The following is a 20,659-nucleotide window of genomic DNA, read 5'->3' as shown; positions in this document are numbered from 1 at the left end:
TTTAAAGACAAATGTATTTTTAAGAAACTGAGCAGAGTTAGTGACTACACTATAGACATGCAGTGGACCTATTCCACAGTGCAAGTTCAAGCCAGTTAATTGACTATTATATAGATAAACCAAGATCAAAACAAAAGTCCATAGCTGATGCAGTATATTACATGCAGTGATTGCACTGGTCCAAAAATTATTAGGTCTTCAAAGCAGAAAAGAGTGATCTGTACTCAAGAAAAATAAGGATTTACAAACAGATGCTGAATAGGTGCATAGATTAGGAAGCTAATCTGTTGAAATAACTATAATAAATACATAAAGAATTAAAAGAAAAAAATCTTTGAATAATTGCAAATATCAAATTCCACAGAAAGAACAAATAGATAAATTTAGAATTGAAAACTATAATATCTGAAAAGAAAAAATTCTAAATAATCCAAACCACAGGTTTGAGAAAAATAGAAGATTTTTTTTTTTTTTAAAAAGTACTGAATTTTTAGCTTGATAAAAATTGCCAATCCAAAGGACACAGGGGAGAAATAACTGAAACAAATCAGCAGACACACTGGCTTATGGCACACTGTCAAGTGTTTCAACACACATGTAAATGCAATCTCAGAACGGAGAAAAAGAAGAGGTCATAAAACAAATTTGAAAAAGCCAATTGAAATCTGAGAGAAATTTGGTGGAGGACGATAACTTTTATGACAAGAATTTAAGTCAACTCCAGGTGGTAGAGAGCTGCCGAAAGGCGCCCAGGTGGGAGGGATCAAAGAGCAGAGGAAAACCAAACACACATGGGGACTTCATAACACAACTAAGGAGAGTGTCTCAGAAAATGGTGACCTCCAAGTGACATCCAAGTAGATACACCAAGTGCTGTCAAGATTACCTATCACCCAACAGTACGGCGTCCAGCAAAAATTATTATTCTTCAAAATTAAAGAGAAAGTAGAACTGTTTCTAGGTAAATACATAGAAATAAAGTATTATAAGCAGACCTGCTCTACAGAAAACCCCAGCAGGAGTTCTTCAGGCTGAAGTGCGACCTGCCAGGACAGTGTCTGGAAACACACAGGAAGGAACAAAGAGTATAGAAAATGAGAGCTATATGGAGAATTACCACATATGCAAAGTCAGCACAAAGTTCCAGGCACACCTCCCCTGCAAGGTGCCAGTTCTCCGTAATGTTTGCTTTGGAAGGCACAGACAGAAATGAAGACTACACAGATCAGGGAACACTGTCTCCACAAAAAGCTGAGTGTCTGAGGGCTGTACCCTCCCAGCAAGGTGAGCAAAGGCATGCTGGAATGACCGTAGACATCAGTGCCAGCCACTGTGGGAACTTCAGCTATTTAACTCCACGTGGTCTGCCTGGGACTAGAAATACAACCAGATTCTGCCAAAGTCAGACAGCTTTCCCCTTTGGAAGAAAACCTTTCATTAGAAAACAAATTCTTAAAGTTTAAAATACAATGCTTGTTGTTCAATCAAAGCTAACTGGGAACATATGTTAACTAGACCCCCCTCATCAACCCTGTCAGGGTTTTCCATGACCAAAACACCCGAGAAGAACTTAAAGGAACAGAATTTATTTTGCCTCTGTGGTTTTAGACATCTTAGTTCTTGTCTCTGCTGAGTCTGGGCCTGTAGAGAGACAGAGCATCATCATAGTGGGTTTGTGTGGTAGAGGCTGCTCAGCTCATAGCCAATAGTGGGGCTTGGAGTTGGAATAAGACACAGACACCCTCACCCTCAACACCCACCCCCACCCCGACTACCCTGCAAAACTACTTCCTCTAGCTAGGCCCACCTCCTAGACTCTCCATAACTTCTCAAAACAGTGCCAACAGCTGGACCTCTGTCCTTCAACGGTGAGCCTATAGGGACATTTCTTAATCATCACAACTTTAACAGGAGCTCTCACAGAGAGCTAGCAGTAGGAACAGACTTCTTATTGGAATTTCACTATCGTATATAAACTATAAACATGCTTGGTATATTTAACAGTGTAAAAGACAGATTTGAAGATGGCTGGACACAAAATGAATGTTTGGAAAAGCTCCGTGATAGAATCTCTACAACTGTACTGCTTTATAATTGAAGCTAGCAGTTCAGCGAGCTGTTGATAGCAGACTAGATACAAGTTAAATCAAGAATTAATAAGAAAGATGAGAAGAATCTTTAACCATGCACCCTGAAGCAAAAAGGTAGTGTGTAAAGTAAAGACAGGGGTGTAGAATGAGGCAGTCCACTGTGTGTTTCATTATACGTCTTTGTGAAAAGAGGAAAAAGATGCATCTTAGGCTGTATTTGAACAAAGAGTTGCTGAGGATTCTAAGAAGTGATGAAGTGCAATCTACAGATTCGAGGCACAATGAATTCCAATTCGGTGAGACCCAAGTAAGATAAATAAAAAGAAATCTGTATCTTAGTGCATCAAAGTAATGGCTGCAGAATGAAAAGCAAAGAAAAAAATCTTAAAAGCAACCAAGGGAAAAAAATGACAGATCACCTTCAAAGAAGCAGCGGTAATGGAAATTTGAAGAGAGGCGATGGCATTGTCAGTGTGCACAAAGAAATAACTGTTAACCCCAGGACTTTGTAGCTGCTGAAAGTCCCCTCAACAAAGAAACAAACAGAGCAGGGTAATGTGCCGCTAGCTGTTTCCTATTAAGAGAAATTCCACCTGTACCCAGATAGAAGAGAGTGACCCCAGAAAGCTCAGAAAAGATTGATGGAGCGGGTGGTTGGATGTGGGTGACAGCAAAGGAGTACCCACTGCACGAAGCCAGAGTAGGGACTCTGGAATTAGTAATTACCACCAGCTGGGATCTAGAGTGTCACTGTGTGACTTTAAATGTTCAGTTCTATGTGGGATAATAGGGCTTCAAAATAGGTGAAATAGACAGAAATGAAAGAAAACGTATGTTCATGTATTTAGATACATAATAATGTATAATGATCATTTCATGCTTTTTATTATATTTTTTACCTTTTTCTTTGTCTTATATCAAGCAATTGAAATTTTAAAAAATCTACTTTTTGATATTATAAATGGACAACATTATCTTTAAGAAAACACCATTTTAAATTACTTCTGTTTTATTTTGACCTGCTTAAAATTTAAAATATGCATGAAATTCTATTGCCTAAATATCAATTTTCTTCAGCTTTTACAGATTTTAATTTGTCTTTAGTGTTTTTGTATTTTCATCTTTGTAGTCTGGTACATATTTTACCAGTTTTCTTTAAGATAAATTGGTCAGTACTTGGTTATGATGTTAAACTATACATACAGTTTTAAGGCTTTTGCCAGGAGACCCCTTAGCAATCTACTATTTGCAGATCTGGTAGTGATATGTGAGGAAACCTGTCCATTTCTTATAAACATTCACCCTATTACACTTGCCCTCTAAAAATATTTTTTAGGTGCTAAAAAAAATTTTCATTTTGTTCTGCCTTTCCTTTGTTACTGATGAGATTAAACCTTTAAATGGATTTTTAAACAATCCAAGATGGTTATATTTATATTAATGTTTATCAAATGTCTATTAATTGTTTGTATAATTAACAAAATAAACAGAAAGTCAGACTTGGTGAGGACTATACGTGGATCAGTGAGATTCCAGGTAGATAGTGATGTCATGGTTCCAGCTCTGTGCTTTGGGGTACCAACTAACCAGCCTTCTTCAGTCACTCTCTGACTTGTAGCTAGTCCACAGAACTGAAGAAACAAAGGTCTTGATTTGCGGCTAAGACTGTGAGACCCTGACTTCCCATGTTTAGGGGCTTCTCATTGGTGTGGATCCTGAGCAGATGCCCCATGACCTGAAGCCTTGGAGCTATCTTTTTACCAAAAATAGAAACTCAGTAGTTTTGGGAAATTGTTACTGAAATTCAATTTTATCAGTATGTTGAGTAGTCAGGCAATATAATTTGGGAGGTCATAATTTAGGGCCAGCATGCCTGTGATATCAATGTGTTGGGAAGATTTTTAATTTTCTTTTTCTTTGTTTCCAGAAACAACTAAATTTTACATGACAGAGATAATTATCCAGCCATCTGAGGAAAGTTTTCCTAACATACCAAGGTACAAATAACAAAGCAAGTTATTGTATAATTTGAAATATGGGAAAGGAGAGCCACAGTGGACTGAGGATGCATCTCTTCATAGCTCTGTTGGGAAAGCGATTTTTCTCTTGAAAGCCCCTATGAGTGGCTGTTAGATGAACCAAGCCACACATATACACAACTTGAAGACCTGTTTCTTGCTTATGAGGTGCTATAGACAAATATGTTTATATAAATATAATTGGAGGTGGTTTTTTTTCTTGTGTTTTAAATATCCAGGATCATAGGCTTTTGAATATTAGTTCTGGTTTTAATATTGACTTTTAAAACTGGGAACAGAGATCAGTTTCACAGGCACCTACTTTTAAAGAAGGTTACCTAGCCTTTAAATATATTGGTGTTTTCTTTTAATCTTTTTGTTCACAAGCAAAAGTCACCTATAGTATATTGTGCTTATTAGTTTTTGCCAACTTGGCACACACTAGAGACACCTGGGAAAAGGGAACATCAATTGAGGAATTGCCTGTGGGCATGTCTGTGGACCGTTTTCTTGACTAATGATTGGTGTGGGCAGTCCCCCCCACACCTGGGCGGGTGGTCATAGACAGTAAAAGGAAGCAGGTTGAGCAGGCCATGGGAAACAGCCCAGTAAGCAGCGTTTCTCCATGGCCTCTGCTTCAATTCCTGGCTTGAGTTCCTGCCATGGCTTCCCTTAATGGTTGTACTGGTTACATTTATGTCAACACAAGCTCTAATCCTCAGAGGAGGGTGCTTTGATTGAGAACATGCCTCTATAATGCTGACCATAGGCAAGCATGTAGGACATTTTTTTTTTCTAGTGATTGATGGAGGAGGGCCCAGCCTAGTGTGTGTGTGTGTGTGTGTGTGTGTGTGTGTGTGTGTGTGTGTGTGTGTGTGTGTGTGTTGCCTTCCCTGAACTGGTGGTTGATATGAAGTCACAACATGCCCATATGGTTGGGCTTGCCCAGCAGACCGCCTAGTTATTTCTAGTTCAAAATAGCCATTTCTGGGTCAAAACATCTCTCGTGACTAGAACTCTGTGGCTTTGCATGGTTGCGTAAAGCTTGCAGCCATGTAATCTGCGCGCATGCGTGGAGTAGCCACATGCTTTCCTGTATGCATGCATGCGCAGCCCACTCTTTAAAAAGCTGGCGCCATTTTGCACAGATCTCTTCTCTTTCTCTCCTGTCCTCTTAATCACGAGTGTTTCACACAGGCCTGTCACGTCTTCTTCTTTTTTTTTTTTTTTTTTTCTGTATGTGGATCCAGGGCCTTGCACTTACCTAGCTAAATCCCCGACGTCTTTTGTCCTCTTTCAATAAAAACTCTTCTGTAGTCTTGTCGTGTTCGGGACGTTCTCTCACAGGGTAAGAGCACCAAATAACTAACAGTAGTCATCCTGGGTTCTAAGAAATCAAGCTGACCTAGGTCCTCTGCACATATGTTACAGTTGTGCAGCTTGGTCTCCTTGTGGGACTCCTAACAATGGGATAGGGGTTCTCTGACTCTCTTACCTGTTTTGGGGACCCTTTCCTCCTACTGGGCTACCTCTCCCAGCCTTACTAGAAGAGGAGGTGCCTAGTCTTTCTGCAATTTGATATACCATGGCTGGTGGACGCACATGGGAGGCCTGCCTTTTTCTGACAAGAAAAAAGGAGAAGTAGTGGGGGAAGTAAAAGCGGGAGGTTGGCGGAAGGGACTGGGAGGAGAGGAGGGAGGGAGGGAAAAATGTGATCAGGCTAGCGGGGGATTAGTTAATTAATTAATTTCTTAAAAAAGCAAGTAAAAGAAATCAGGCTGGCTTTTGCATCAGCTCCTGCCTCCCTCCAGGTTCCTGCCCTGTTTGAGTTCTTGTCCTGACTTCTTTGACAATGAACAGTGATGTGGGAATGTTCACCAAATAAACCCTTTCCCCCAAGTTGCTTTGGGCCTGGTGCTTTCTCAGGGCCATAGGAACTGTAAGTAGGACACTGATGGACCCTGAAGTGGAAGCTGAATAAACCCTTTCCTCACTCAGGTTGTTTTCTGGTTGTGGTGTTTGTCATAGCAACAGAAGGCAAATTAGCACATATGTGTTAATTGTTGATATTCAAAAGTTATGGCATCCTGAATATAAACTTGAATTTTATCCTCTTTCATATGCCTTGACTCTATACCTTAGAACTGTCCCTTAAGGCAGTTTAAAGGGAAAAGATTGTCCCTGATACTGCCTTTGGGAGGAAATTCCTCACCTTTCTTAGTTATTCACTGCCTGCTGTGCTATAGCATGTGAAAGCCGAGTTATTGGTGGTTTTGAATTCCACAGATAAAGTGCATATGAGTAACTTGTCTTGTTGCCCTGACAAAGTAACTAGCAAAAGCAACTTAGGAAGAGGTTACTTCGGCTCACAGTTCAAGAGCACAGTGATTTATGGCAGAGAAGTAATGGTAGCAAGACCTTAAGGCAGCTGGGGACACTGCCCAGGAAGCAGAGAGTGACAGGTGCTTATGCTTGGCCTTTCTCATTCAGTCCAGGACCTAGGAGCATGGAACCGTGCCCTCCAAAGTCAAGATGGGTTTTTCCATTTTAATTATTCTAGTAGCTAGTGGATAATCCCTCATAGACATGGCCAGAGGTTTGTCTCCTAGGTGATTTTACATCTTGTCAAGTTGTTGGTCAATAGGAACAGTTATGTTTGGGATGGAAAATATGTTAATGACAGCAAGATGAATTTTAAGAAGAATGGAACAAATGCAAATACATTCTAATATTCCAATGTGCACGTTAGTACAGATTTTATAAAGAAATGGATGGTGGCCAGAAAAGCCCGGCACATGATGTTTAGCCCAGCCTTTAGGTGCTTGTGAATCTTTCTAACTTTGTCTTGTTAATAAGAATTATGAGAGGCACATGGTGACACTTGCTTTCTGTTCCAACAGGTCTCAGTTTGTTCAGAGTGTTATTGCCCAGTGCCTGGTGGAACTCTCTTCTGCTAGAAGCACTTTTAGATTCACGATTCAAGGTCAGGATGGCAAAGTGTACATCTTGGTAAGGAAATCTTTCATCCACATTTTATGGCCTTGTAATCTAGGGTCTCAGAAATGTTTTAGCTTCCATCATTCTATTTTCTTACCTCTCAAGTCTAGAAACTAGATGATGACCATAAATTGAACTTTTAATATCATAAATCCATAAATCAAGCTTACTTCATTTAATAACACATGACTGGGTACCTCTGTAGCCCGGGTTCTGAGGATGCAGACAGAAGGAAAACCCAGTTTTTGTCCTTTAGAAGCTCATATCCAAAATGATGCTTTTTACTCCCGGTAATGGCTCTTTTGGACAGTGTCAGGTCACTCTGTATCATTCTCCTCTCTCTGTCACTTTTAGCACTAAAATGTGATACTGTTTTTATTGCCACGGACAGCTTGATATTTGAGAAATAGTAACAAATTTGGAGAAGAAGCTGGCATTGGTGGATCTATAACCTCCATGTGCTGCCGCTGGGACCAACATCATCTCGCCTCTGTTTAGAGTGATACTGTGCACAAGTAAATTTTGCCTATTTGTTTGGAAACCCAAACAGACTGGACCATACTCTTCTCTGCATCTGTTTTCTTCAACTAGTTAATGGTGCATGGCCATTCTTAATTGATGGTTCAGTGGTAGAATTCTTGCCTGCCGCTCTGGAGGCCTGGCTAGCTCAGTCAGTAGAGCATGAGACTCTTTGGTTTTTAGAGACAGGGTTTCTCTGTGTAGTTTTGGAGCCTGTCCTGGAACTCACTCTGTAGCCCAGGCTGGCCTCGAACTCACAGAGATCTGCCTGCCTCTGCCTCCCGAGTGCTGGGATTAAAGGTATGCGCCAACACCACCTGGCAAGCATGAGACTCTTAATCTCAGGGTCATGGGTTTCTGCCCCACGTTGGGTGCCAGAAAATAGGATTGATCCACCAGGATAATGGAATTAATCCATGAGTCTATTTAATGAGGAAAGGAATTTACTTGGGGGTTAACTCACAACCACAGGAGATTTATCATAGGGTCTGGGAAAGTTGAGCTATGTCCCATGCTGATCTGCCTGGTCCAAGATCTCAGCATCCAGAACCATGAGGTAGCAAAGAAAGAGCTGGGTATGGGCATCCCAGGTCTTAAAAGTAACCCAAACAGCAGCCATGCCCCAGGGGCATATACCTTAAGGTTATAGGCAGGTGTAACAGCTACTTCCTACCTAGGGGTTGTGCTTCAGGGCATGGTTCAAACAGCCACTCATTACATCCCTATACAGAGTGCTTCTTATTTGAAAAGGACTTTTCTGGGTGTTCTAGGTCTTTAGGAATGTGTTTAGGAAACTCACAGAGTATTATGTGATAGCATTGTCGTAGTTTCAAATTAGTGTTAGGTTTTGCACATATGTTTGGAGATCAGGGGTCCATGTACAGTGTCTTCCTTTTTTTTTTTTTTTTCTTTTTGAGGTGATCTGTCACCAAGCCTGAAGCTCAGACAACTCAACTGACATGTCCTCTGAGCCCCAGCTCACTGTCTCTGCCCACTAGTGCAGAGATTACAGCCACATGCTGCCTGTCCCTGGTTTTCACATAGACCCTGGAGATTGAACCTGGGTCCTCATTCTTGCATATCAAGCACTTGATCACATGAATCATGTTCCTCATCCTGGTTTCTTTGTATTGAACGATTTTCTAGTTGAAGATCATCTCTTTAATATTCTTAACATTGAAATTTTGTTTTTCTTACTTTGCTATAATACATTTTAAAAATATATTCAGACAATTGGAAGAACCGAAAGTGCTGTTTCCCCTGTCCCATCTACTCCCCAAGCCTAGTTATGTCATGCTTTCCAGAGGCAATCATAGCATCTTGAGCTGTATGTATATATAAAACATGCGTTTTCTATCCACATGCAACTGTTCCTGAGAATTCTCACAAACACGAGTTTTTAATGAAAAGCGAAACAGTGTTTGTTATATTTTTAGCTTTTCAGGTTCATGTAACAATGAGGATTGTTTCTTGTTGGTAGCAATGTGGGTTGAAGTCAATTCTTTAATGCCTGGAATTCTACTGTATAGCCACTAAAGCTAAAGCACAAGAAAACAGTCTGTACATGTGCATTTGTTACTTCCTCAGGAGTGGACCCTCTAACAGAATTCAGCATTAGAAAATGCATATTTTAAGACCAGATGACTATCACCCTACATAGAAACTGGATGAATTTCTCTCTTCTGTTGTGCCCCATACATCCTATTGACCAGGCCGGTGTATCCATTCACAGCTGCTGACTATGGAATGCCTGTGGCTCACAGTTGCCCCTTCTGTAGAGACTTGCCCTTTATGACAGGCTTTGCCTCAGCCAGGAAGTTCTGCACCTGTTAGTGCTTTGCTCTATCTCTTCAGTGTAGTGGGAACATGTACATTTACCTACCTCCCTGTCAGTTAGCTAGACATTTTATTGTTCATCTCATGCCTGCATTCTCTTTCTATTCTTTGCCTATCATTTCTTACATTGTTGGACCCCTCATTGATGTCTGGGAGAGCCAAATATTTCAGATTATTAATTATAGCATTGTCATTTATATAGTAAATATCTTTCCCTAATGCATTTTTTTTAAAAAAAACTTTATATGGCTGCTGTCCATGCTCCACTGTTTATATATAAAATACCAAAGAAACAAACAAAAAACCCACCTACCCTATACAAACATATATATATATATATATATATATATATATATATATATATATATATATAAAATTACGTTTCCCTGTTACTGTCTGTGCATTTTTGTAGTGGTTATATACAACATAGAGATAGTAGTAATATTCTCTGTGTACTTCTCTTCCCACACTTTAGCTCTGGATTTTAAACTCAGACAGTTTGGTGATCGAACCTCTGAGAAGCTCCAGGTGTGTCAAGAAGTTCCCACTGTTGGAAGACGCATCGGAAGCCGACTCCGGCTCTGCCTGGAATGCCATCAAAGTCCTCTACCAGCCCTGCGTCAAGAGCAGGAATGAAGAGTAAGTTGGGCTTTTGCTTTTTCTCTCCCACATGGCGTTTCAGCTGTGATCGCCATGCTGGCACTAAAATCAATGAGTTAAGTGCTCCTTGATTGATGCTGCTAGGAGTCACACTGCTAAATATTATGCTTTGCAAGTAGACAGAGTTAATACAAATAATTACTACCAATGTGCAGAGAACTTGCTTTTCCTGAAAATAATTAGCCTTTTTTTTTTTTTTTTAATATGATCTCAGCTGTCTGAATATGGCCACTATGCTAAGGTAGGCTTCAACATCTGTGAGCACTGCCTAAAGCTCTTTGCAGGCTTTCAGGGTACAGCAGTGTGTGAACAATACCCACCTTTGGGTGTGCCTTTGTAACGTGGAACAGACTAGAAAGAAAACAACAAAAACATTAAAAGGCTTCTATGACTTCTGTGTGCCCGGTGCACATCTGAGGCCGCCTGAGCATCCAGCTCACCTAAGGCTAAAGCAGCTATGTGAAGTAGGTGTTTTTTGATCCAAGTTTTAAAGAGCAGAATTCTAGGACGTAGTGGATGAAGTACAGAAAAGTGGAAGCGAGTGAGGGAAATGGTATTTAGGAGGTTGCAGTTCTGTGCTGAAAAGCAAGAGGTTCTTCAGTTAACACAGTGGTAAAAGGAAACTCGGAGGAAGTGATGCCATAGGGCATAGCTGGTGAACAACAGTCCTCAAAGCAGGAGACATCAAATATTTTAGTGGGACAGTTTATAGAAGTTTATACTCATTCTCTGCTCTCTGATGAGTTTGATCAAATGTGTGGTAGGGACAGAAAGATCCCAGTGTTTTTTTCTGGATAGTAAATAAGACAGTTTTTAAAATTAGCGCTATCTTTTAAGATTATGCAAGCAGCTCGAGCCATAAAAGATTCAAATAAACTGAAAATCTGAATATGTATAAACTATGAAAGTCATGTTCCTCTCCATGAGTAAAGTGTGTTGTGTATTCAGTTCTTGTTTGTATTCATTTTGCATGGACATAATTTGGATTATATGCATATGTCTTTTCACACTTAACATGAATAAAACCTTTTCATTGGAGGGTCTTCGATGTCAGTGCACAGTAGCATATGAAACAGATAAATGGTGAATAATGTAACCACTTTTTTCATGCTTAGATATTTGCATGCTTAGATTCTTGCTTTTTGCTGTTATAATTAATGTAGAACTAAATACTGTTGCACAGCTATTTTCTGATTATGTGTACTTTGTTTTAATAAGAGGAGTTTACAGAGGTATAACTCTTGACTTGAGAGGTATGTACATTAAAAATTTTTGATGGATAATCTCAGATTGTTTTGTAGCATGACACTGTAAACTTATGCTGTGATCTGGAGTTTCTTCCTTTGCCCATTTCCCTAGTTTTATCAAGACTAACATTTAGATTTTTGCCCACATGAAAAACAACAAAGATTCAATTGATTGTCCTCATGTATTATTTAGTAATGTTCAAGAGCAAGAATGTGCTTCTGTGTTTTCTACATTGAGCCTTCGGAGTGGCTAATAGATGGTTAGCTTTTAAGCTGCCTATTGGTTATGTTCTCTGTTGATGTGTGCCTGTATCATTATATATTTAGATTTATATAGCCACTTTAGTTGTATTGCTTTGAAACATGGTCTTGAGAATGATGTTTTAAGTCTCAAGTAGTATAATTATAGAAGTTTTTTTTTTTTTTTTGTGATTCTAATGTCAAGTTTTTCCTTTTTTTTTTTTTTTTTTTGGTTTTTTTTGTTTTGTTTTTTTTTTGTTTTTGGAGACAGGGTTTCTCTGTGTAGCTTTGCGCCTTTCCTGGAACTTGCTTTGGAGACCAGGCTGGCCTTGAACTCACAGAGATCCACCTGCCTCAGCCTCCCAAGTGCTGGGATTAAAGGCATGTGCCACCAATGCTCAGCTCAAGTTTTTCATTTTATAATTTGAAGATATGTAACTAAATGCATGTTTGTGGCATGGCCATTTACCTTGTTACGTACTTCATGAATAGGAGAGTTGTTGCTTTCCTGTTGATGCTAATTTTGTTTCTAGTTGGTCCCATGTTGATGTTGCTATATTTTATTGCATTTCATTATTTTCATCTGCCCTGTGTCATTTTATCTTACTTAAGAGTGTGTTTCATTAATTTCTACTCTGTAAGGGGCATGTAGCTGTATGTTTCAAACCTTCAATGAGAGTGAATGTATCTTTGTTTTTATTTGTTTGTATTTGCTGTGAATGAGTGTGAGTGCATTGGTGCCATGGTGGGGCAGCATTTTGGGAACTGTTTTTTTTTTCCGTGTTCTGAGGCTAGCTCTCCCTTGTTTCTGTTGCTGTGCTGGCCAGGGAGCTGCTGCATGATTCTCTTCTCTCCGCTTCCCCTCTCACCAAAGGAATGCTGGGATTACAGATGTGGACCACTGTCTCCATTTGTTTTCACATGTGTTCCCAGGACCAAACTCAGGTCCCCAGGCTTGTGAAGCAAGCACTTTTTCCCCACTGCGCCATCTCCTTTTGTAGTTCTCCCTGTTTCGGTGGCGGCTTTAATTTCACTTTTTATTGTGATTATTCATATACTTGGACATAGTCACCTATCTCTTAATTAGTTGCTTTTTCTGTGTCATTACTGTCTTCTGATTATTTGAGTAAAAAAATACCAATTTCAAGATGGTTTTCATGGTTAGCCTAAAATTTTTTAATGCACATATTTAAGCTAATTCCCTTTGACCACTAATGTCTTGACTTAAGTAGCATTTGTGCTCTTAGTGAAATGGGGTTCCAGGGCTCTCCTCTTACTCCTTCTCTGCTATTCCCTTGGCTGTGTTGAAAACTGCTGTAATTCTGATTATTATGACCACATTTCTTCACTTATCCAGCCAAAGTCTGCCTCCTTAGCTTGCCTCTTAGGCATTAGATCCATTAACATATCCATATATATAGTTGTGTATTTCTATAGAAATTAGAATGTTTTTGCTGTTTTATAAATATTCGTAAATATTACTGTACTCTTCATTTTCATAACTTGTTTTTTGTTGTTCAGTATTCCTTGTCTTTTACTTGGTAAGGTACATTCTTTTTGTTTGCTTTTCTTTTTTTAATTTTTAAAATTTATTTTTATTTCTGTGTATAGTGTTTGCATGTAGGTGCACCACATGTGTCCTTGTGCCCCAGGAGGCCAGAAGAGATGGTCAGGTTCATTGGAACTGGGGTTAAAGATGTTTCTGAGAAGTGTGGGTGCTAGTCACAGAAGCTAGGTCTCCAGCAGGAAGAGCCATCTCTACAGGCCCTGGTGTTTTTGTTTTTGTTCTTTGAGACGGATCACAGTCTGGTGCCAGTATAGTCCTGTGGTCTGGAACTCCCAGTATCGTCCAGACTAGCCTTCAATTCCTGATGATCTTCCTGCCTCACCTAGTATTAGGGATGTAGGTATGATAAATCGACAGTTTGATAAATTAGACTTTCTAGCTGTTCTTCCACATTTGTACTCTATCTACTCAATTCTTTAATATTTGAAAGTATCTTATACCTGCTCTGACTATCTGAAACAACTAAACATCTTTTTAAAAAAGTTTAGTGTATGTGTGTACGCACGCGACAACATGTGAGTGGAGGTCAGGACAACCTATGGGAGTCAGTTCTCTCCCTCCTGTGTCCTGGGGATTGAACTCAGTTCCCCAGGTTTAGCAGCAAGTACCCTTACTCACTGGGATATCTCACCAACCCTAAAAATTCAGTAAGATATTCTCTTTGATTGTCTAAGATTTCATATAGGTGTATTGGAATGGGCAATTGTACAAAAAAATTTGTCATGCCATGTCTCTTCTTAGGGATATGATACCCTCTTGAGACTAATATTCTCAAACCTTCCTATTTTCTCAATTCACTTTTTTTCTATATTAACTCATTTTTTTTTCCCAGAAGAGAGTGTGAGTTCAGTGCCTTTTGTTCGTGGCTTTTCTCTTCCCATCTGTCTGAGGGTCTGACTAACACTTCCTGTACTAGGATGGGTACTCTGGCAGCTAGGACTGACTCCGCCCTGCTCACCTGGTTTAGGAAAGAGCTCAAAGCGGTGTCTTTGTACAATGACAGGGGGTATTTCTTCGTTTGGTAATTAAAGGTCCTCTGCTAGTGACTGTAGATTCTTGGTACCAGAGAGAGAATTAAGGATGGGCCAGTAAAGATGCAAGATGTACTGCTTTGCTGTTTTTGTTTTGTTTTGTTTGTGTTTTGGATAGGGTCTCCTGTAACCAGGGCTGACCTGAAGCTCACATCGGTGGTGATATACTGTGTACCCTAATAAACTTGCATGAGGATCAGAGGACAGAGCCAGCCACTAAATTAGACATAGAGGTCAGGCAGTGGTGGCACACACCTTTAATCCTGTCACTTGAGAGGCAGAGGTCCATCTGGATCTCTGTCAGTCCAAGGCCACACTGGCTTACACAAGATTAATCCAGTCTAAAAGAGGAAAGGAGCCAGGCAGTGGAGGCACACACTTTTAATTCCAGCACTTAGGATCACACACCTTTAATCCCAGCACTAGGAAGGTTGAGACAGGAAGTGATATGGCTAGGCAGAGAAAGGAATATAAGTCGGGAGGAGACAGGAACTGGCGCTCTTTCAGGCTGAGGAGTTGGTGAGGTAAGAAGTGGTGGCAGTGGCTTGCTCTGCTTCTCTGATCTTTCAGCTTTCACCCTGATGTCTGGCTCCAGGTTTTTATTAAGACTAATTAGCATTTGTGCAACAATGCACCACCACACCCAACTCATTTTTCTTTTGGTAACTTTTGAATATTAAAAAATGATTCAGTTACACTGATAAGCTGTATATTCATTATATGAAGGATCTTTAAACTTCCTTGTGGGACATTACAAGAATTTAGTAAACTTGCCCTGTTATTTTGACTCATTCTTTGTTTTAAATTTTTGTATGCATGTGTGTGAGAGTACATGCCATGGCACATGTGTGGAAGTCAGAGGGTATCTTTGGGTGTCTGTCCTCACCACACCACCCTTTTGTTTTTAGGCAGGGTCTCTGGTTGTTTTTCCCTGTGTATGCCAGACTGCCTGGCCAGTGAGCTTCTGGTAGTATCTTGACTCTTCCTTTCATCCTGCAGTAAGAGCACTAAGATTATAGGTGAACGCTACCATGTCCATTGCTTTCTGGATTTGGGGATCTAAGTTCAGGTCTGCACACTTGTGCAGTAGGTCCATACCCACTGAGCCACTCCTGAGCCCCATTTCAGTCATTCTTAACAAATACGTGCAGCATGGAAATTCACTGACTATGGTCAGTTGTGTTTTACTGTGTTTGATGAGGAAAGGAAAAAACTGCTTCCAGATAATTTGGGGGACAGTTCATGTCTACTAATTTCTCTTGTGCTTTTCTTACTCCCTTTTGACCCTGAAGGAGACAGAAGTCTTGTAAGTTGAGTAGCATGCTCTGAGTGATTTCCTTTTCTGTCTTTTAAGCACATTAGTGTCTTCCTTTGGGGGGCACAACTGAGCAAACTGTACACTTGCTGGCATATTCTTGGCACATGGGTGGTGCCTTAACTATTTTAGTCCCATTGGCTAGAGTTTTTTTTCTAGTGAAAGTGAGGATGGCCAGATGGTAGTCTAAAAGAGGAAAACAGCAAATGTAACTATGGTTTTATTTCCTTGAGCACTCACAAAAAGAAAAAAAAAATTGGCATGTAATATTTTTAGAATGTTCGTTCTTTCTAGCAACATCGCTCATCATTTTGAAGAATGTTTTTTCATGCCTTCTCTCCTTGCTTCAACCAACATTTTCATATGTGAGTGAGCACCAATTTTTTTGTTTATTTATTTGGTTTTATTTTTTTTCCTACTGGCCCATGTTTTTGCCATAGTGGCAAAATAATGTATTTCATGCTTTGTGTCATTTAGATTGCATATCAGAGCTTAGATTCTATGTACTAACTTTTTAACTTTGAACATAACTTCTGTAGTTTGATTCTGCCATTTTGTCAAACTACCCACAGCTTCTTATTCACTATACTGGGGGTAACTTTGCCCACTGTGGACATTAGTAGTGTCTAGAGGCATTTTTGGTTATTACAACTTGTGATATCAAGCCTTTAACAAAGAATTTTCTGATTCCAAAGATGAGAACCTGCTTGGAAATGTCTCTGAAATCAGGCTACTTCTGCCCTTTTTTGTGATAGCCCACAGTTTTTCTGAAAGTGTATTTAGATCAAATCAGTTCTACCTTGATGTAAATCAAAATCTTTATAATATCACAGGCTGACTTTGTTAAACAGAGTGAATCATAACCAAATTTTTGTTGTTGTTATACTTCTTTTGATCTATAAGGGAAATGGTCCTTAAAGTAACATGTCCAGAAGTGTGACTGCAGGTTTCTTTGGTTTTTCTGCTTTTGAGTGACCTCTGTACTGTTCCCCAGGGCAATCGTAGCGGTTTACAGATCCACCATGCACAAGGACTCCCCCTCCTGTTTGGGCTTTTTTATTTGTTTCTCTGTTGATTTTCTCTATTTCTCTCTTTTTGGTTTAGCTGTTTTTATTTGGGTGTGAATGTGGCTTTAAGGAGGAGGGGGTTGCCTTGAAATGAGCCAGCCTAAAGGATATGAGGAGAGGTCTTATTGCAGTCTTGATGAGCATGGTCTGATGATCAGTGATTGTTCAAGTCTCACTGCTGCGGCTCTGATAAAACCATGACCAGAAGAAACAACCCAGGGAAGAAAGGATGTATGTCAGCTTACAGGTAATTGCCTGTCATTCGGGGAAGCTGAAGACAGGAACCTAGAGACAGGAACTAAAGCAGAGGCCATGGAGAGACACTGTTTACTGACTTGCTCCCTGTGGCTTGCTCAGCCTGCTTTCTTACACAACCCAAGACCAGGGCTGGTACTACCCACAGTAAGCTGGTTCCTTCCACATCAATCAAGAAAATGCCCCCATATGCCCACTGGCCAATCTGGTGGGGGCATTTTTGTAGTAGAGGATCTGCCTTCCCAGGTGACTCTAGTTTGTGTCGAGTTGACAAAACCAGGCTAGCATAGGGACACTGAGCATCAGGTCATAAGCTTTGGTCATGTGTATGCCAACTTCAGAGAAGTTCCTTCCTGTTCACTCCCTGTTCTAGTTTTCGCCGGTTGTTAGGTATTTTGGTTGAGTTGAAACTGTGGTCTGGAAGTTCTGGTTATTAGTCTGCTCTTAGGTATATGAGTTAGGTTTTCTTTTCCCCTCCTATTCTTCAGCAGACTGTTTACTCTGTTGATGGTGTCTTCTGATGAACAAAAATATTTAAATTTGCCCAAGTCCCATCCGTCTGTTTTACCTTCATGGTGATGCCTGTGCTGGTATGTCCTGTGAGCGGCATCACACTCAACTCTGCTGGTTTTCATTCTGTGCACTGAGATGGCAAAGGCCAGCATTGACTCAAATACTGTGCAGATATGCTGGGTGGTTTGGGCTCAGTTTAGAGGGATGTACTCTTTGGACTGATAGGAAAGATAAAGCAAGCAATGTTAATTTACAACAATTGATACTCAGCAGGATATCCAAAGGCCTATTATTCAATAATTGTATAGCCCCATAAACCATTTAGTGTTAGCTGTATGAATATGATGCTGTGGATGCCGCAAGTCCTAAAGAGTGCTGTATCAAACCATCTCCAGGCAGTGTCTACTTCTACTCTCATGTAGAAACTATAAGGGGACATTGCTAGGACATTCTAGGAGATGTTGACTTTGAAGAGTAGAGCAGACTCAGACTTCACGTGTGAACACCTACCTCTTACATTTCACATAGGAGGAAACTGGAGACCAGAAATAAGTTCAGTTTTTTACTGTCAGCCAAGATTAGGGCGTCAAACTGAATATTTCTTCCTTATGCCACATCTTATCACCATGAAATTTTAGGAGATGTGAAAATGGGCTCTAAGTGTATATTTTATTTGAGGAAAGCTCCTCTACTAATTTTGAAGGTTGATTTCATCATTCGCCCTGCCCCCCCACCTCCTGCAATGTGCTGCTTATTGTCTGTCCTCTACTCAGGGCATGTTTATAGATGGGATGTGTTACACTAGTCACAGAAACTTCTGGGTTATATGTTTATATTTAATGAACTTTTTTTTTTTTTTTGAAGTCCAGTGTCTTCACTTCTTAGAACAGGAAACGGTCAAATGGAAATTACCAGATTGGTAAAGTGGGTCCAGCATCTATTAGAAAATGCAAAGACTTCCTTGAAATCATTTCCATCCATTTGTCTGTTTGTGAATTTTCACCCAAACTTTCCCAGATAGAGGCAGTTCCTTATCATTAAACATACTCATCACATATTTCATTTGTGATGAGGAAAATCCTTTAGACTGTGTATGTGTAATAGCCTAAACTACAGTTTGTTTCACTTGGAGTTCCTACATGATCCAGGAATAATCTGAAACCACCAAGGAACAGCCCAGAAATAAGCCTGGCATATAATAGAAGTGGGTGTTACCTCTAGTGATTCTCACTTTCTTATGAAAGGCACATTGTGGGAAAAGTCCAGTCATAATGTGTGGGTGTGAAAGGAAGGAAGGAAGGGCAGCGTGTATGTGACATCGTTCCTTTACTGCTTCCTACCCACCCACCAAGGACAAATGCAGAGAGCAGAGTGTTGGGTTCACTGGGGTCAAAATTTTGTTGTCTCATTGCAGGGTATGGTGTCACTAATGAATGTTAGGAGCTGGAAAGGGATTGCTGCTTCTAATCACTTACTGAAACTTAGCTCTGGCTTAGGAGAAGGCTTTTAATTAGATGTCTGCAGTTTCTCAATTATTATTTTTGAAAACACCACAGATTGTTGATGGGAAATAATCTCTTTTGAAAATACACCAAATTCCAGTCCCTTGATGGAATTTTAGCAGTTACACAAATGTGTGCCTTCAGTTAAATTTGGTCTCCATTTTCTGTGAGTTTTGAAGTCGTTTGGTAAAGAAGTGAGCTGGCCACACACGTTGCAATGGCTACAAAGAAAAGGGTACAGAATCTGTAACATCTGCCAAAGTTTTGCCGTGACTTTGTCACGAGAAACATGGTTTGTTCCCGGCTGGTGATGATTTCGCCTTGGACATTAGGGTTGAAAAGTTGAACTGTGGCTTCTATTGTCCATAGCATTTGGGATTTTTTTTTCCCCATCCAGACTGCTGCAAGAACCCTCCAAGTGCAGGCACCGCTGTTGAAACCCCGATAAGTTGAACATTTCATTTTTGGCGTTCCCCTTATTATTCCTGGTTGATACTGTGATGGTCCCTGTGGGAGCAAGTGCCCCTTTCAGGGACCAAGGTGGCGCTTCAGGCCCAAAGCAACTGTCTGTATTACTGCCTCTGAGGGGCATGCTATGTATCTCTGACATAGCCCCAGCCAGAACCTGACCTACTAGAGAAGCATTGTCTCCCTGCTACTATCCAGCCAGTCATCTCTAGTTCCTCAGGCAACCTTCTTGAGGAATAATGCCAAAGTCATAGGAACAGACCCACTTCCATTGCCACTGCTTGTCCCTCTATGTAAGTAACCAGAGTAAACAAATCTCCTGGCAGCTGAATGTATTCATGCTGATGCGTGCCCCGGAGATAGATATGGAAATAGTTCATGCTTTCTATTCCTTTTTTTTTTTTCTTTCGTCAACATAAAGACTGTATGCCATACTATTCCTTCAGTGCGTATATGTGTGTGTCTGTGTGTCTGTCTGTGGTAGGAGGCAGTAGATGCTGTCAGGTATCTTCCTAATTTTGCTCTACCTTACATGTGCTGATAGTTTTATGTCAACTTGACACACAGACTAGAAGTATCTGAATGGAGGGAACTTCACTGAGGAAATGCCTCCGTAAGATTCGGCTTTAAGGCATTTCTTATTAGCTATGGATGAGAGAGGGCCCAGCCCATTGTGGATGGTTCCATCCCTGAGCTGGTGGTCCCGGTTTCTGTAAGAAAGCAGACTGAGCAAGCCATAGGGAGTAGGTTAGTAAGCAGCACCCTTCCATGGCCTCTGCATCAGCTTCTGTCTCCAGGATTCTTCCCGGTTTGAGTTCCTGTCCTGACTTCCTTCAGTGATGAACAGTGCTGTGGGAGTGTAAACTGAATAAACCCTTTCCTCCCCAACTTGTTTTTTGGTCCTGGTGTTTCATTGCAGCAATAGGAACCCTAACAAAGACACTTACTATTTTGAGATAAGGTTTCTCACTGAACCTGGAGCTCACCCATTGCCTAGATGGCTGCCAGCACACATTAGTTTTCTCCCTGTCTCTCCCCTCCTCCCTCACTTCCAGGGCTGGGGTTGAAAATGTGTCCTACCTCATCATCTCATGACCATGTATATGGGTGTTGGGGATCTGAACTCGGGTCCTCAGGCTTGTGTGAAAGCACTTGACCAACTGAGCTGTCTCCCTAGCCAACTACACTATAATATTCTTTTGCAAGTTTTCCATACAGCATGATGTCTTCTCAATACATGCAAATATATTTTTTAAAACTGCTGTATAATATCCCATAATGTAGATATTTTGTGATTTAGATATTTACATTTTTTCTTGGATATTAATTGTTTG

The 20,659-nt window shown here is 40.4% G+C and overlaps 1 protein-coding gene across 2 annotated transcripts in view; it reads left to right on the top strand.

The window, feature by feature from the left end:
* Window positions 1–20,659, top strand: part of Ube3d (ubiquitin protein ligase E3D) — a 157,026-nt gene that overhangs the window by 31,783 nt on the left and 104,584 nt on the right. For both annotated transcript variants that reach the window (XM_036191683.1, XM_036191682.1), the window contains exons 6-8: window positions 4,018–4,087; window positions 7,009–7,117; window positions 9,936–10,099. In XM_036191683.1, coding sequence (XP_036047576.1) covers window positions 4,018–4,087; window positions 7,009–7,117; window positions 9,936–10,099 — 343 coding nt within the window. The remainder of the gene's footprint in view (window positions 1–4,017; window positions 4,088–7,008; window positions 7,118–9,935; window positions 10,100–20,659) is intronic.

Source organism: Onychomys torridus, chromosome 7 (assembly GCF_903995425.1).
Source record: "Onychomys torridus chromosome 7, mOncTor1.1, whole genome shotgun sequence".
In the NCBI taxonomy this organism is placed as follows: Eukaryota; Metazoa; Chordata; class Mammalia; order Rodentia; family Cricetidae; genus Onychomys; species Onychomys torridus.
The sequence above is the reverse complement of the archived record's forward strand: the minus strand, read 5'-3'. Positions and strand labels throughout refer to the sequence as shown.